At 33.5% G+C, this 18,267-nt stretch overlaps 1 protein-coding gene across 1 annotated transcript in view; it reads left to right on the top strand.

The window, feature by feature from the left end:
• Nucleotides 1–18,267, top strand: part of Vps50 (vacuolar protein sorting 50) — a 403,619-nt gene that overhangs the window by 80,953 nt on the left and 304,399 nt on the right. Inside the window, exon 2 of the mRNA XM_089595740.1 lies at nucleotides 3,660–4,169. Within this exon, the coding sequence (XP_089451866.1) occupies nucleotides 3,663–4,169 (507 nt within the window). The 5' untranslated portion in view covers nucleotides 3,660–3,662. The remainder of the gene's footprint in view (nucleotides 1–3,659; nucleotides 4,170–18,267) is intronic.

Raw genomic sequence — 18,267 nt, 5'->3', positions numbered from 1 at the left:
AATCAGATAACACAGTTCAGTCGAGAAACGGACAATGGAAGATTATTTGCACTTTACATTCATGAATTTTTTAATCAAAAAACACTAGCTTTGAGTTTCCTGCCTACCTGTACATCTAATGAGCAAAAGGAGTCCTACATCAACAAAATTCGTAGAACTGAAGGAATAAATTTCGACAAAAATGAAATAAACCTTAATGCTGGCTTACGATTCGTCGCAAAATTATTACTCAATTCTTTGTGGGGTAAATTTGGTCAACGTGAAAATTTGACAAAGACCCAGAATAATTAATGGAATTAGTTACAAGTGCAGAAATCGATGTAAATGATGTTTTACCCGTCAACGATGGTACATTGTACGTTAAATGGAATTATAAGACTGAGGCCTTGATGTCATTAAGATTCAGTTCAGTAAGGTTGTGGTTGCCGCTTTCGTGACAGCACAAGCACGTTTAAAGCTTTTCGAGTATCTGCATTTTGCAGGAAAACATGCTCTCTATTACGATACAGATTTCGTTTTTATGTTTCCCGAGAAGGAACGGACGATTTACCCATTAGCACGACGCTAGGCAGTCTTACTCATGAATTGTCCGATAAAGCAGTTTGCACATACATTTCTTCGTTTTTATCCGGTGGACCCAAGTTTTACTCATATAAGATTAAAAACCTGACGGTAGTGGAGATTGTGTTTGCGAAGTAAAAGGTATCAAATTAAATTACTGCAATAGTTGAAAGATGAATTTTGATACGATTCGTGAGCTTGTTATGACTAATATTACGGAAATGACATTCTCGAATTTTTCCATCTGTCGCACAATTTTTCACGATGTAGTGACTTAACCGGAAATAAAAACATTTCAACCAGTCTACAATAAAAAAAATTTTGACAGAATGACCACGAGTTATCCGTATGGTTACAAACGTGATGTCGCAGGAGCAGGGATGTAATATATGAGAGCAGAGGAAAAGACTCATTGGGCCGAGGTACAACAAAGCTGTTGGTTTGATCATTTCCCTTTTCACAGCTGATGCATTAACAAGTAAATGACAAGATGAGTTAGAAACATATCAAATGAAACGCTACATGGACTAGCTTTAAAAACGATGATGATGATTGTCGAAAACTGCTTATAGAAAAATTATATGAAATAAAAAATGTAAAATACGTTTTCCAAAATACTTTTCTGAATCTAAAAAAAAATGGAAACAAAGTCATAGAAGATAGTTAATCCAATTGCAAAAATTAGTCCTTTTCAGGTTCAACAAAATTTTCATTTATACTAGTTGAAAATATAATTGATTACCCATGACTCGTGTTGGTGTTGCGTTGGATGTTTAATGAAATACGATACATTTTTCAAAAAAGATAACATCAGCACATTCCTTACCACGAACCTCAAACAATTAAAAAAAAATCATCCTTACGTAGCGAAAAATGTACTTGATCACTTTGTACTCGTTTCAGCGCATTTAAGAAACCATTGCGACGAATGTTTAATTAAACTTGATACGTGTTTCGAAAACTGTGATATCCGCATACTCTTTACCACGAATCTTAAACCTTAAAAAAAATCATCTTAATGTCAGTTACTAGTATGACTTCAACCTCAAAACTGCCATAAATAAGGAGAAAACTTTCTAATAAGGTAATTTTGATCATGTGCAATAGATGCTCCAACCACGTTCCAAGTTGATTAGCCGTGCGAGCCATCCATGAGCGATAGTGGCGGCGCACAGTGGGAAAAAAGCACTTTTTTTGTTCAAAAATCTGCTGACACCACAATTTTTGTCGTAATTCTCTCATTTTTTTTTTATAAATTCCTTAGATGTCAAGCTTCAGTGTGTCACTGCCACTTTTTCTTAAAAGTCCAAACCCTAACCTCAAAAAATCGGGAAATGCAGAAAAACAGATGAAAAAAAAAAATTTCTGTGAAAATTAGTTTTCATGGATTTTAAGGTCTCTAATCATAAATTTATTTGTTTATACAACTTTTAAATGGTGGATACAAAATGGCGGCCAAAAACTATAAATTCTGATTTATTTTGCGTTTTTTCGTATAAATTACTACAAACAATCTTTTTTGTCGCTGATTATAAACTTATTTTTTTTATTATGTAACAAGCTTTTGTGTGTCCCTGCCATTTTTCCTCAAGAGTCAAAACCATAACCTCAAAAAATTGGGAAATACAGAAAAAATAGATTTAAAAAAAATATTCCAGCGTATATTAGTTTTCAGGGGTTTTTAAAGGTCTCTGATCATAAGTTATTGTTTGTTAATAAAATTTTATAATGGCGGATACATAATGGCGGACAAAAACTAAAAATTCTGATTTACTGTGCGTTTTTTCGTATAAATTGCTACAAACGATCTTTTTCGTCTTTGATTACAATTTTATCACTTTTATTATGAAATTTACAAAATGGCGGTTAAAAACTATATTTCTGTTTACTGTCTTCATAAGAATTCTAAGAAAAGGTGAAAGGAACTGATAATATTAACAGTTATTTATGACATTAAAATCACAATATTTACGGCAACATACTAACTAAAAAACTTCTTTAATTTATTATCTCAAGAAGTGAATGTATCGATCCGTACTTGTGAGCGATGTTCTTATGGAATTAATTCCAAGATCTCGTATATTTAAATCAAACAACCTTACGATTTTTTTGGGGGGTTTTTATTTTGTAACATTAAGAGCACTTTTTATTTTAAACTGCTGAAATAAACTTTATTAAATGGTGGACAAAAACGCATTTATAGAAACGTATAAACAGACTTACAGTACTGGATATGACATGTACATTAATTAAGAAATTTCATAGTATGATAAAGTTTTGATGCTTCAGTCTTGATGTTATAGTTTGATGTCCCATTACTCTTGATTTTTAATGTAGCACATTGAAGACGAAGACTTCATCTACAAAACGTTTATAGTCATTCCCCTGGGACAATTCATTTTAGCTGATTATAAACGTAAAACAACTCGTTTTTCATGCAGCCCTATAAGAATACATGCTAACAGTAACAACTGTGAGCTTAAATATCTCAACATTTTGATCCATATGGGGTATAAATAAGGCCAACATTGGATGCAGGGAATTTTCTTCTATTAGAAATGGTATATTTCTTTTTTAAGACTTTCATAAAGGTGCTCCCCAAAGTCTACTGGTGGTATTCGCATGTTAAAAACGAAAAATTTAGGTTAAGTTTTCCAATCTTCATCGGAAACATACATTTTAGCACTTATCTTGTGATCTTACATCCTTTACTTAACAATGAATAGGTATTACAAAATACTTGACTTTCTCTAAGTAAAATATGTTTTTAAAACACGTCCGCTTGTGCTTTATCTGCAAGCTTGATAATTATAGATCTTGATTTTAACGCACCTCAAGTTGGTAACAATCTCAGAGCTCTTGGGAGCCAAATCGGAAAGTCTCGCGTGTTTTTTAATAGTTTTTTTCTTGAAAGTAAATTGTACGCTTAACCGTGGTATCATGTAGAAAAAAGCGTTACACTATAGATGAAATATTTTTTGTTGACAAACTTTTTTTTCTGAATACAAGACATTTTAGAGCTTAATATTTTAGTTTATAGTAATGTTAATTGAAAGAAAAATTTCAACAAGAGTAACAAATGACAATATATTTTTCAGATAATGTTAAGTATACCTGACATAAAATTTTCCCAGTTATTTGGAATAAAACGAAATGAAAACAGTTTCAAGCATTTGAAGACATTTTCAGAAGAGCCCAGTAATTTGATAACTGATGAAGAAATAATGAAGTCCGTTGACAATGAATATTTTAGTAATGAGCCTGAATTAAGTGTGCTTTTCCTTGAACTATCTAAAGTGCCTACGTCATTTAATCTGAAGGATATCATGACACGTTACTATCATTTAACCGTGCAGCATCAGATCATATCAAAGAAACTCTTATTTTTAATTTTACGGAAACATTTAAGTTTTAAAACGGAGTTGAATGATATTTTAAGTATAAGAAAACGCATAATTGATACTTGTGTTGCATGCAAGCATTGTCGGAATGATTTAGTCTTAGCGACTGGACACATTACTGCTTCAAGCTTAAGAGTCCTATATTATTTCCGAAAGAAGCTTGTTGTACAGAGTTTGTTGAATAAATTATTAGCAATCAAGACTTTGGTAAGTACTTAAATCAATAACACTTTATGTATTTTTCCATGGATAGTAGCATAAAAGATAAACACTAATGTTGGAAAAAAATAGTTTTTATTTCAACTTTGTTTATAAAAAGGAGTATCAACTTAAGTGGAAATATGCAAAATGTGCAGTAAATAATTATCTTTCCAACTTAAGCTTTTATCATCCTTCATACTTATAAGTAAGAAAATTTTTTTAATATTAATTAAATTTCAAATAAGTTACTAAACTTGTTATAAATTATTTACTTTCCTCCATCTTATTTCCATTCAAGCAATTTCAGAATTAATGCACTGGACACTTAGACTTGCAAAGTTTTCTTGAATTCTAAACTTCATAGTGGATACAGTGGAATAAGTAGTGTTATTAACTTCTACAATTAAATAGAAAAAATCTCGCGATATAGAAATTTTTATGAACTGTTAAGAAAACTAGATGGATTTGGTTTCGCTCGTAATCATTATCATAGAAAATGAGGATATGATGCTTTTATATTGGGTAGCCATTGTAAAATTAACAATTTTTAGGTCAATATCTGTGTTTGTGTGGTAAAAGTATTATTTTCATGTTTTTCTTTGAAGCAAACGATTTTAAAAATTTTTGATTTTGTTTGATATTAAAGTTAAAGTCAAGAACACCCGTGTCCGTACATGCATTTGCTCAAAAAAGATATATATCTAATACTATTATATCAATAATATTGGTTTTCGAACTCTTGTACCATGGAAAATCCGTAATTACACACTCTAAACCACAAGACTAAATGTGGGTGGTAGGAAGACGAACTTTTTAAGGTCAAAATAATAAAATGTGATATTTATACTTTTTTTTTATTAATAAAACTGTGTTTCTTTGGTTTTCAAATAAAAAATAATGAATTTTCTTCTTTTGCAAAGATTGAATGTATGAATTTAGTTATTGAAAATAAATAAATCGATAACTTTAGATATAATAAATGCTGAATCAATAATTTTTTTTTTTTTTTTCAAAAGAAATTCATTTGATTTTAACTTGTGAAAAGTAGGAATTCTTATTTTTCTTTTGTAAACGACTAAACTTTCTGATTTACACTTCAAAAAAGACAAATTTTACGAATTACTTCTTTTTAAAATATTAAATCCTTGTAAAAACTCTGTACAGATAAATGTTTTTCTTTTTGACTTTTAACTACACAAATATGCATGTATGAATTTTAAAGGTTGTAATATAATGAAAAATAAAAAATAAAAAATGCAGTTTTCAATGATTTAGGAATTTTTTACCCGAAAACTGTGAGGTTTAGGTGTATACATCCAACTAAGTTTTTTGTTTAAAATGTGCTGAAGAATAAGAAAACATTTATTTAAAGTAAAAAAATTAATTTTACTAATTTGTTTAAAAAAAAATTGTTTGAACAATATCTGATCACATTTTTATGTGGCAACATGCTGTTTAAGGTACAGGGACGCATCTTTTAAACGGAATGGCCTCAAACAGTTTTATTCGAATAATCTGGTCGGCCTTGGACGAAAAACACTGTATTTAAAAAAGCTACCTTAATATCAGCCAGAAAAGCAAATCCCAGAATCTTTTAATTCAAACAGGTACATCAGACATAGAACAGTAACTTAAAATTGTCTGAAGTATGTTACTGGAATACTGTAACTACACTTCTCTACCTATCTTTTTTTGTTCTATAGTATTTTTATCCAACCAAAACAAATTAATTAATCATTTAATTCAGAAGAGAGTTTAATAACTAATTCCAACACCATAATCTTCCTTGTATGTTTGTCAACATTCTTCATAATTTTCATTAGGATCTGTATAGTAAATTTTGAGATATTTATAAAAATATACGTAAGCTTAACGTTTTCCAGAATTATGCATGTTACATTTTTCTCTTTAAAAAAGCAACCAAAGACAATAAGAGTATATTCTAAGTTCATGAAGCATGAACTGTACGAAGTTTAAATTATCTGTTTTACTTTTCATCATGTCTGGAAAAGCAATTATTTGGTTGTATAAGCTGATTTCAATTTTATTGTGACTACAGTTGCTGTACATCAAATTTTAATTTTCAGAGTTAAACATTTTCGTGCTTATTGCGAAAAATAAAAATAACTTTCTTTGTAACAGTGTTTTTACATAGACTTATTATTTTCAAATTTTTCAAAGTATCAATACTTTGCTCGCGTCCACACACCATAAAATTTATTATTTACGTCGCATATAGTTACATTGTTATTCAATATATCATTTCCTTAGCTAAATTTACTCGTGAAATGAACAATATCATTTTTTATAACGACTAAAATGATTTGTTTTGAAAACTAATTTGTACACGAATCTATGTAGATTCCTTTTTTTTAAACCCTCAAAACGTGAAATGTATTCTTTCAGAAGGTCTTAACAGACTTCTGTTACTTTGTAAGGAACAAAAAACTTAATTTAATCTTTAAGATATATTTAGTTTGTTATTTCTGTCATTTTAAACTTACAAATCATCCAAAATCAATCTTTATCAAAGACTCCATTGATATTAGTTTTTTTGTCTAGTATAAACCATAAAATATTTCATCTTTTAAACAGACCGAATCATTTTGTCATTATAAAATATAAACTCTATGATTGGTCATAGAATGAATTTAGTATTAATGCTAACATGTTCAAAAAAGTTATGAGATATTATTCAAGTTGTTATAGTCATTGACACTTCAGCTGTATTCATAATAAACCATAAGGGTCCAGACACCCCTTCCCGCTTTAGTGAGGGAAGAGGCTTGCATGATCGAGTGAGTAGAAAATCAAGCGGTAGGTGGTGGGTTAGAGGCTTGGGTGGTAAACCATTGGCCCGCAGGATGTTTCAATCTTATGTTTTCCAGTAGAGAAAAAATTTGTCATTTCCCTAAAGAATTTGTCCAGGAGTACAGAAAAAACAGTTTTGTCCAAATTTTTAGTCGGCTTCATTTTAATATTTAACAGTATATTAAAAAATGCCAATTTTTGATTTAGTTTTTTGCTTACATCTTCGCTTTTGTTACTCTTAGAAAAAAATTTTGACCACCAATCACATTGTTATCAAATTTATAATTGTGTTTCGAAACATTCCAATCATCAAAGCATTGTATTTAAAATTATTAATGGTAACAAATGAAAAATAACTCATTTTTGTAAATTTTGACGTTTTGCTGACAAAAATTGTACTTTGCATCTTTAACAATTGCAAATATCTCGGTCAATTTTGCATACTCTCTTTCCCAACAAATGCGATTGGATTTGTCATAAAAAAACATGAATTTAAAGGAAAAAAAATGCTCTAGCTCATTCTGAAGCCAAGAAATTGGTGTTTCTTGCAATACTAGACTGATAATTCAATTTTTTATAGCGAAAATTTTTTTGTATTATCTTGCTATATTTCTGCATCACACTATCGGAGCACTTTATCGATTCCATTGAAAGAGAAGTGAAGAAAAAATGAGAAAAGTCATATTATAACAGCTGGGGCAGCTCAGCTTTCTTATTTGTACCCCTCTCTTGTGACTAGGTCGCCGACCAGTTGCAGTGCGCATGGGGAAAAACACGGGTTGTGGCTGGCGTTTGAAATTCGATAAGTTGTTTTACATAATTATACAGTTACAAACACAGTATTTAACATTAAATGGTGCTTAATTATATGTTACGCAACTTAGTACCCACATTTTCTTACGGTTATGTTTAAATTAACATGATAGTCTTTTTTAACCTGAAGTTTTTCGGTATAAAAAATTTTTTTTCGCCCCTTTTTTGCTTTTAACATGTTATGAACAATTAATTATGAATTTGCAAAAGTGTTTACTTTATACGAAATTTGATGATAAGAACATAGGTGGTCGAAAAATGGCTTCAAGAATAATAAAATAAGATATAAGCATGAAACTAAATATGAAATTGGCATTTTTTCATAATTGTTAACTATTTTAATGAAGCTGACTTTTGATTCGGACAAAACTATGTTTCCCGCATTCCTAAGAAAATTTTGCAGGGGAATGACTAATTTTTTTCTACTGGGTAACATAAGATAAAATCGTATTTTTTTGTCTCTGGACTTTAGTAGGTGGTAGGAGAAGCCTACTCGAGCTGTGGAATAATGGGAGAAAAGCTCGTGATATAGGACAATCGGACGGTGAGTGGTAGGGGAGAGGCCTACTCGATCCGTGGGTCAGAGATGTCAGGGTACTTTCTGCTCTAACCTCCTGATGCGGGTAAAGGTAACATTGGATTGTCCCGTGATCTTAAGGTGGCTCCCTTCCTTTTAGGTGAAAATTGAGCTCTGAAGTCATGGTAAATCGATATCTACTGACCACTAAGGCTAACAAGTCCAACTTACTGCAAAAAAGAGTTGATCAGGCCTAAAAAAGTATTTTAGTGAGATCAGGTGTATCAAATGATGTGAGTTGCCATGAAAAAACAAAAAATGTATACTATTTTAGTACCAAGAGTGGATTGCGTATCCCTGTTGAGTAATCGTTATTGGCTTACTCATATCTGATGCAGTATCTCGATAACAAATGGAGGTACCTAATGCAAGAAAGTAGTTGTAATCGATGCAATAATAAAGGAGTCAATAAATTAAAAATTAATATTGATTTAAATGGAACTAATTTATAAGATAAACATTAAATGTCGGTCATACGTTCAATAACGAATATTATATTCTCGTAGCAGCTTTTAACTTTTTAAAGCTTGTATTCTTAACAGCTCATTAAACTTAATAAAATTTGTAATTTATGCTTTTGACATCATCCATACTATTTGTTTTTACAGATAGACGTTGTTTAATATAAAAAATGTGTTTATAAAAATAATCTCATCCCGTATCGTTTAAAAACCGTAAAATCAATTTACAAGCAATGTTTCTATGAAACGTCGCATGGCGTAAACATTCAGTTTGTTCCATGATTTCTACTTAAATAATATCATCTTCTTTGATAATAGCTCGAAAGTATGTCGCTAAATCTTAGAGGAAAACTTTTCCCAAGCTCCCACAAAGACTGTGATAATTAAGAATAAATTTTTTGGGGGGAGGGAGCTGGGCTCCCGTTGTATCGCTGCGGGGCGATTGATGTGTGGAATAGGGGCCTGTGTGGTCGCTTACATGCCACTGCTGCCGATGAGTGGTTGTGCTTCAGTGGCCTTTGCTCTCGCTCTGCAGGCTCTGCGTTGGGTGCCGCTTTTCGCGCGTCGGGCGGGGGTGACCGAGCCTGTGCTTATGCTGGAGAGTGTCTGCTCCTTCTTTTTAGCAAAACAGAGAACAACTACACAGATGTATGATGAGAACTAGAAAATACTCTAGTCGAAATGATAAGTAACAAGACGTGTTAGTAATGAAATACTGGAGGAAACCCGTACCAAGAGCTAAGCCACCGCGGCCCCAGCTCAAACTATCAATGTGACAGCGGAATCCAAGCCGGGAGTCCCAGGAGATAGGTCTTGCCAGTTTAGTGGGTATTCAGTCATTATCGCAGAGAACAGCGAAGCAAGAAATAAGCATTTATAGGCTTACTGCAAGTCCCACACAGGAAAGCGGTTCGTACTTCCTTCTATCGTGCATCAAGGCATTTTAAACGACCTTCGATTGAGAAAAAAAAACAATACTTATAACATTAACAATAGTAGTAATAATAGTTATAATGATAGTAATAATAATAGTTATAATAATAATAATAATAATAATAATAACAACAATAACGATTATAATACTCATAATAATCAGAACATTAATAATAATAATAATAATAATAATAATTATTATTATTATTATAATAATAATAACAACAATAATAACGATTATAATAATCGTAATAATCAGAACATTAATAATAATAATAATAATAACAATAATAATAATAATACCTAGATATAAGATTAAATTAATAACAGTAAAATAGTGTTAAATGCATTTCCGACTCTAAGCAGTCTAGAAAATCATCATCGCCAGTGGAAAAAACTTTTTAAATATTCAGTGTCTTTTATGGTCGTTTTAAGCAGCCTTTAATAAAAAGCTACAAGTGCGAAAGTCAAGACATAATAAAAAACTAGAATATTGAGATAATGAGTCTGTGACTTACAAAAATCTTGATTTTTTTTTTTGAAATTGCATAAAAACAGCTCTTTTAGCAAATAGTGGGCATTTAGATGCAGCCAAAATCTTTAAGTCTGTAGAAGAATATTTATTTTAAATGTGAGAAATTCTCGACAAGTAGAACGCTTTCAAATTTGATACAGTATTTGCAGCAGAGCTTACGGTTATAGCAATCGACTGTTTAAGTTAAATATTCAAGCACAAGTCTGAATGCTTTTTATTTGACAGACTTACGTGAATCGTTCGAAACAAGCGTCCAGAAGCTTATTTCTATAGATATAGAAAAATTTCAAAAGTATGAATCTGGCTAAACTCTATGCTCAATTTAGAATTTACTAGTAAATGTACATAAGTACTATTCTATGAGTAGTAGTTCTTACATAGAACTCCCTACTGCCACCAAAAAAGCTTGCGTGAATGTACAGAATGTAGGTCAAGGATGTTTTAAATGGCCCACATTGTCAGCTCTACTACCAGTAAATGAATATACTTATTCAGTTCAAATTATACATATTCCGAGAGCCGAAAAAATTTTGAGGGAATCGCTTTTTCAGTGCAGCATAAGAAAATATACAAAAAAGAGAAACATATTAATATGTTACTTACACAAATTGGTGATATTGATACGCGCAGTAAAGGAAAACATGTCTGATGTTGTACAACTACGGTGCATAACAATCCAGTGTCAATAAGATCAGTTACTAAAAAAGAGGACTTTGATTTTTCTATGCTTATAAATGTCATTTAGGTAAATAGTCAAATAAATAATATAAAAAATTACCATCATCGCCGTCTTACCGGAGAGTTAGTATTACATTTACTTCTTTAAAAAAAATGTTAGGGTTTCATCTGACATTCGTTTTTTCCTTCGATATTAATTTATTCGTATGTTGATAATTTAATGATCATTGCTTGCTTTGTTGGCATTAAAGTAGTATGATATTCTTAATAAGTTTTTCAATCTCAAAGATTCGTACTGTTTCGAACCATTTTGCATGCTTAAAAAAGAAAGGTGTCTCCATACTATTACGTAGCATCATTTGAAAAAGTCAAATAAACAACCTTCTTATCTAAGTATGCTACTTACAGTAAATTATTTGATGCACAGAATTTAAAGACTATATAAAGCATTCTTAAAAAGTTAGAGAATATTTTGATAATAAAACTTTTGGACATAATCCAGATCTTTATTTCTAAACTGATGTACTTCCGTTTACAGAAGTAATTAAAAACTTTCGTAAGAATTTGCCCCAAGGTTTATAAATAAGATCCCACTCATTGTTTCACTACCCCAGACTGCACTTTGGACGCCGTGTTAAAATAAATGAAAGTAAGTTTTACGTATAATAAAAGTATAACATCAATTGTTCTTCAGTTATTAATCGAGAATTTTCTTCAGATTTCACTGGGACTTATTACTGATATAAATATTATTTTCATTAAAAAAGGCATATGGGGTAGAAAAAACCAGTGCAGCAGTAAATGTGCAGAATCTTATAATTACTATGTAAAAAATTATCTAAAAAAATAAAACTAAAAGATAAAATGCATATTTTGTCGTAACATATTTGTATAGCGGGGCAATGACTCAAACTTTCTTGTAGCAGATTTCAGTGGGTCGAAAATGATGAGGAATATAACCTTGGTTCTTATTACATTGGAAAAAAAAGTGCTCACCAGTATTAAAAATTATAATATATTTAAAAATAGATTTAAAGTATGCAGAGAAGTTCCACGATTCTCATAAAGATTTTCTATTTTGCTCTGATCATATTCAGCTCCAGGTTCGAAGTAGCCTTAATTGATGACAGATTAAATAACGAGCAAGAGTGGTAATGGATTAGTACTTATCATGTTTGCATAGTGCAGTGCTGCGAGAAAACGACGATTAAAAATCGAGAGGCCGAGGATCCAATCGAAGACGACAGTTTCGGTCATATTCTACAAGCAGCGTTGACAACAGCCCAAAAGCCACCAGGACTAGTATACTAATTGTAGGTTACCACAGTATCAAGGAGATAAATGACGAGAGCTAAAGGAAAATGGACCCCAAAATTTTATTTCTACTGGTGTGCATATCAACTAACATATATATAAAGTAGAAAAAAACTGATTTATTTCAGTGATATTATCCATAAGTCAGAAAGCGATAACAGAGGTCTGGGTAATAGTATGATAACCGGAAATGTGCAGGCCAAAGACCAGTAAAAAGCAGCAAAAAGAAAGTATGACGGAAAAGATATTGGAATTAAAGCTCGAACAAGAAGGGTGTTAAAAACTTGACACTCTCGACATAAGAACTGAGGCAATAGTAACAGGCTTATTTTTATTAATTAAAGTAAAACTAAAGAAAGCAGAGGAGGTGGATGCCCCTCGTCAGGTGGCAACATAAACTATTCGAAATTTGCAACTGACAAGTAGGGATTCAGGGATAAATCTTGATACACAGACATGAACACACGACTTATAAACAAAGAAGCGGATCTTTTTTCTAGTGGACGAGTCGGCCAGCAAAATGCGAGAAGAGAAACGAGAGTGGCCGCCTTCTGTTGCATCCTGTTATGATTATAAATGAATAGAGATGTACTACGGGATAATATAGCACCTACCGTGGCCCAACATACAAAAGATACACACGCTACACACAACTATAACCACTTACGTAGACTACAGAACGCACAACGAAGCATTCTGCTAACGCTTAGCTACATGATGGATAACATCCCGTTCTTCGACAGAAACCCAATCAACCTACCGCTGTTCGAGATAATGGTGCGAATGGTTGCACAAACAATAGGACCGGAAAACGAATTTTTTTTAGGCACCTTCGTGACTAGACTGAAAGGAAAAGCAGTAAAACGTTTTGTTCGGAGATTAACGCAGTTTATAACAGTTAAAAAGTTCATTAAAGAGCTCTCAAGTTGATACTGCAGCATTAACAACGCAGACTCGCTCATAGCAAGATTAAAAACAATAACACAGCTTGGCAGCGAAGCAATAGATGACTATGGTGGACAAGTACAACAATTGTATAATAGATTAACGATGTTGAACGATTCGAACCAATACTTTTCCCTAATTCAAAAACAGACACTGAAGCAAACTTGGAATCCGAAGCGGTGAAACAATTCATACATAGATTACCTTTAACGTTTAGTTGGAGAATAACAAGCTCTAATCCAGGAACACTAAAGGAAGCAATCATAGAGTTATTAATAAATAATTGAGAGTGACCTTAGTTGACGACATGCAATACCATTAAGTGCACTGCGTGCATACAATAAGACAACAACCAAGTGGGGGCCACTAGTAAATCTGGCGAGAAAAGGAAAAAAAAACAACGGAAATCACTAGTGGAACAAAAAGAGCAGCAGTGGCAAACAAAAACGCTGTATGTACTGCTGTGGCCGAACCGAGCATTCAGTCGAGGAATGCCAAAAACTACTAGTTCTGATGAACGACAGAAAGGCTTCAAGGGATGACGGAAGAGAACTAAAGGAAAACAGCAATTTTTGTCAGAAACCGACACACTATGCGACAGACTGCTGCTTTCTAAAGCAAGACAGGGAGAAAGAGGAGAGACAGCGAAACGAGAGGCATAACCAACTCATGAATAATACCCATACCAACAATAATGCCTATAATTATAGGGATGGGAATTGTTATTTTCATGACAATAATTATAATAATTATAACAAGGGCTATAACAATGGCCCAGTAGAGCAGTGTAACAAAAATAATAATTACAATAGTAAAAATAATAATTACAATGACAGGAATAATAATTACAATGACAGGAACAATAATTATAGTAACAGGTATAATGATTACAACCCCAGACTAAATGAATATTACGGAAACCATGGCAACGGTGACTCGTACAATAATTACAGCGGGAATACATTGAACTGGTATGGAAATGGCTACAAAAATCAAGAAAGCAGGGATCGCTATAATAAGGATTTAGTTAGAAATAGGTCACCACACGATATGGGCCCACAGCAGCGAGAAAATGGCGTATACGCCCCTGACAGTAGAAGAGACTCACACGCACCTTTAAATTTGCAAGATGTTTCTAGAGAAAGAGGCGAAGAGAAGTGTGTCTGGCAAGAAATAATGTAAAGAAAAAGGCTGGAGACGGTGGAGCAACAATAATGGAAATACAAATGCACATCAACAGCGCGAGTACTTACGCAGTATAGGAGAGAATAGAACGTAATACTGCAGGGTGCGAAGATACTCCTACATAGCGGGGAGAGGGGGGGGCAGATGTACAAAAAAGGCAAGAAGACCCGCAAAAAGAGTAATCTGATAAAGTCACCGGACACACATGTAGAAAATGACGAGCCCAAGCTAACAAAGAAATAGAGCAGGTTCCCAAAATAACTATGAAACTCGCGGGAACAGGGCATATGCCACCATCGGTCCAGTTATAGAGACCACAGTTAAAGAATGGAAAAGTGAAGAATAGAAAAGTGAATACAGGTGCGGAGATTTCGGTTACAAAGGAAAATTTTCGTAGCACAGATATGCTTATAGACAGTAGGTATCAAGTAGCTATTATCGGCGTGATTCGTGGAGCACGCAAAATATTAGGCACAATACAGGCTCAGTTACATGGATTGCTGTGCACATAACATGTCGTCTTCCGTGACGTCCTAATTGACGTGAAAGGAATCATGGAGTGGGATACTTTTAAACGATATCGGGCTAGATAAGCGCTACCGAGAATATGATTAGATTAGATGACGTAGAGATGCCACTGTTAAAGCCGGAGTACTTTGAAATACCTGCAAAATCGAGAGAAATAATTAACGTGCGAATAATAAAAAGCAAAAATGAATAAAAAAAAAGGCTGAAGATCCCTCTAATTTGGAAACATTGAAGTCAAGAATATTAACGGAAAAATAGTCGTAGAATGTATTGATATACGTGACAAAATAAAATACGTGCCTGTTCCCGTAGCAGAGCTGCTGTACCACGAAGAAATTCACTGGAAGCACTCAAAAAACGTTAAAGGGTACAATGTCGAAAGCTCTTCAAAAGAAGTTAGAAAGTTATTTAATGACGAAATAAGTGATGACAAACAAAAAACGGAAAATTTTGCAAAAGATGAAGAGAAGCTAGAGAAATAAAAATGGGGGGATAACGTAATGCAACTCGTAGACATAGCCGGTTGCAACCTTGAAGAAATAGAACATGTAAGAAGACTGACCGAGTCAAACCCTTACGTATTTGGCCTTGATGAGAAACCTTTGAAGGCAACACACCTGTTAAAGCATTAAATCATAACGACGTCAAATACATCCGGTGTGGCGAAAAGATAAAGATATTTACCAGCGATTGAGGATCAAATGTAAATCGAAGTAAAGAAAATGCTCAAACAAGGGATAATAGAACCCTCTACCTCGCCATTTATCTCGAATATCTGGATTGTAACAAAACAACCGTGGCTAAACAATAAAAAAAAAGGCGAGAGTGATTACAGATTTTCGACTACTAAACAAAGTTACAGTAGGCTCATGTAACCCACTATCGCTTCAGTGTGAAACCAGAGAACCTAGCGTCAGCACGTTACATTACGGTAGTGGATCTTAAATCAAGATTTTACCAGGTGAAAAATACACGAAGACAATGCACAAGAGACAGCATTTTCAGGCTCAGACGAGCACTACCCATGCAAAAAGATGCCAATGGGATGCAAGGACTCGCCAAACACATTTTAAGAGCTGTCGCACTAGCACTTGCAGGATTGTAAGGCCATGAAAAAGAAGTGTATCTTGACGACATAATGGTCTTTGCCCCTAGCCTTGAGTAATATATGAGACGATTTGCGAAACTGTTAACATGGCTGGCAGCTACAAATTTCACAATCAAACCTAAAAAGGAAAAAAAGCGAAAGTGCTCGGTCGTATTGTAGGCAATAGACAGATAATGACTGATCCCAAGAAACATGTAGTGGCTAGAAATTACCCTTAATTGACAAATGTAAAGGAACTATTACAGTTTCTTAGTAGGCTACTATAGGTGATTAAATAAAAATTATGCACAAATTGCGCAATCTCTATTAAGACTTTTAAAAGTGGGCATTACATTAAGATGAAGCGACCAAGAAAAGTAAGCATCAAAAATTCTCATGGATATATTGTGCAGTGGACTTGTACTCATCACCATAGATTTAGAAAAACCCTTTATCCTCACGATAGACGCATCAGACTACGCGATTGGAGCGATCCTTAGTCAGGGAGAGATTGAAAAAATAGACTGTGCGAGTACGCGTCTCACTGCCTGAAAGGGAGCAAACTTCGCTACCCGACATGCGACAAGGAATTATTAGCGATTGCCAGCAATATCAGTACAAAAAGAAAAGTTACGAAAAGCACGTAAACGGCAACTCAACACTTTGCATAAATAGAAACCGTGTTTTTCAGCTACGTAACCGACGACAGACCTATCGAAAGAAATAATAATAGCCAATTGTGACACTTCATTGCCTAGCGTTACAAGTAAACATCAAGAGTCAACTACAGAAGAACAGAGAATGGATATAAAAGAAAAAGAAGGAAACATAAAAAAAGTGAAGGAACTTTCAATAGTTAAACGAGAAGAGCTGAATATACATAACATATTAGACAGAAGGTCCGATGAATTGCGTGCTCTAGTAATGTTTGGAATTAAAAAGTGAGATGTAGAAAGCAGACCGGGAATAACAATCGATATGTGGGAGCCTAGCGAGATAATAACAATAGAAGAAGCAGCGCGACACACAAGGAAAGAGTAAACGAAAACGCACATAACAGGGGGGTATGGGTCAGTTATAGAAAAATGAGAACGTGGTACGAAACGAATGCATTGAGCAGTTGGAGAAAGTTGCACCTACAGATAAGTGACAAGAATATTTAAAAAATAAAACGCAAAGGGAAACTTGTGAATTCCCACAACTTGGTAGTACCCTGACAAAAATATCAGAAATACCATCCGATCCACCTAGGAACTGTTTGTTTCATAGCCTTGTATGGTTACACGCAATCGATATCTAAACTAATGAGTTACAGACAACTCCTTGCAATTATAATTTGTTACAAAAATGCAGAGCCGGAAGAAACAAAGAAAATTGTTGTACTTATCTGTTCTCTCAAGAATTTAGGAAAAACATTTTTGTACATTTAGAATTAACCAATAAAAATTACGTTTACTCTTATTGTAAGGCAATGACAGATAGTAAATTTGGCCATTTATATCTAAAAGGTGTAGGTCACAATGCATATTATACGCCTTTTATACAAGTCTCTAGTGCAATAAATACAGAACTTGAGTCAGGGCTAGAGACCGCAGCAGTAAGAAGACAATTGGAGAGCATGAGCATATATTTAAGCTAGACAAAATAGTAGGTAGGGGCAAGCGAGAAAAGATGGACAAAAGTCATTTAGAAAAGGAGCAAGACTCTCCCGGAAGAGCAGTAGATACAAGTGAGCATACGGAAAAAAGGAGAGGAAACAAACAGCTAACGAGCAGCAATGATGACAGCCTTGAAAGTACAGTGAAAAAAGAAATAGAGCAAGCCAATAAGTTGAATAACGCGCTATGCAAAATAGAGAGCGAGAACGAAGCCAACACAGTCATACACTCACCATTCATAAAAAAATATGGAGTGTGCAGAACACGCCTACCAACGGAAAGCCCACCATGGGCACCAAAACAGGAGAAAGTCCCACCACTACTACAAATACTAGACAGGATCGAGGGCCACTTATTTAAGTACTTAGATAATCTAGCGCTTATGACAATAACGGAAGCAGTCCTCAACACAGAGGTCATAGATGTGCTGCACTATAGGGGATACATTAATCCGATACGCAACGGAAAAAAACCGTAGGAGAAGCGAAAATGACAAATGTAAGAATAAAAATTATGCGCATGTATGTTAAGGAGCATTTGTGAAAAATAATGCTAAAATCAAACATTAAAAAGTGTATT

This window comes from Copidosoma floridanum, unplaced genomic scaffold (genome assembly GCF_036245765.1).
Source record: "Copidosoma floridanum isolate Cflo_tuat_1 unplaced genomic scaffold, Cflo_Japanese_pri ptg000027l, whole genome shotgun sequence".
Taxonomy (NCBI): Eukaryota; Metazoa; Arthropoda; class Insecta; order Hymenoptera; family Encyrtidae; genus Copidosoma; species Copidosoma floridanum.
The sequence above is the reverse complement of the archived record's forward strand: the minus strand, read 5'-3'. Positions and strand labels throughout refer to the sequence as shown.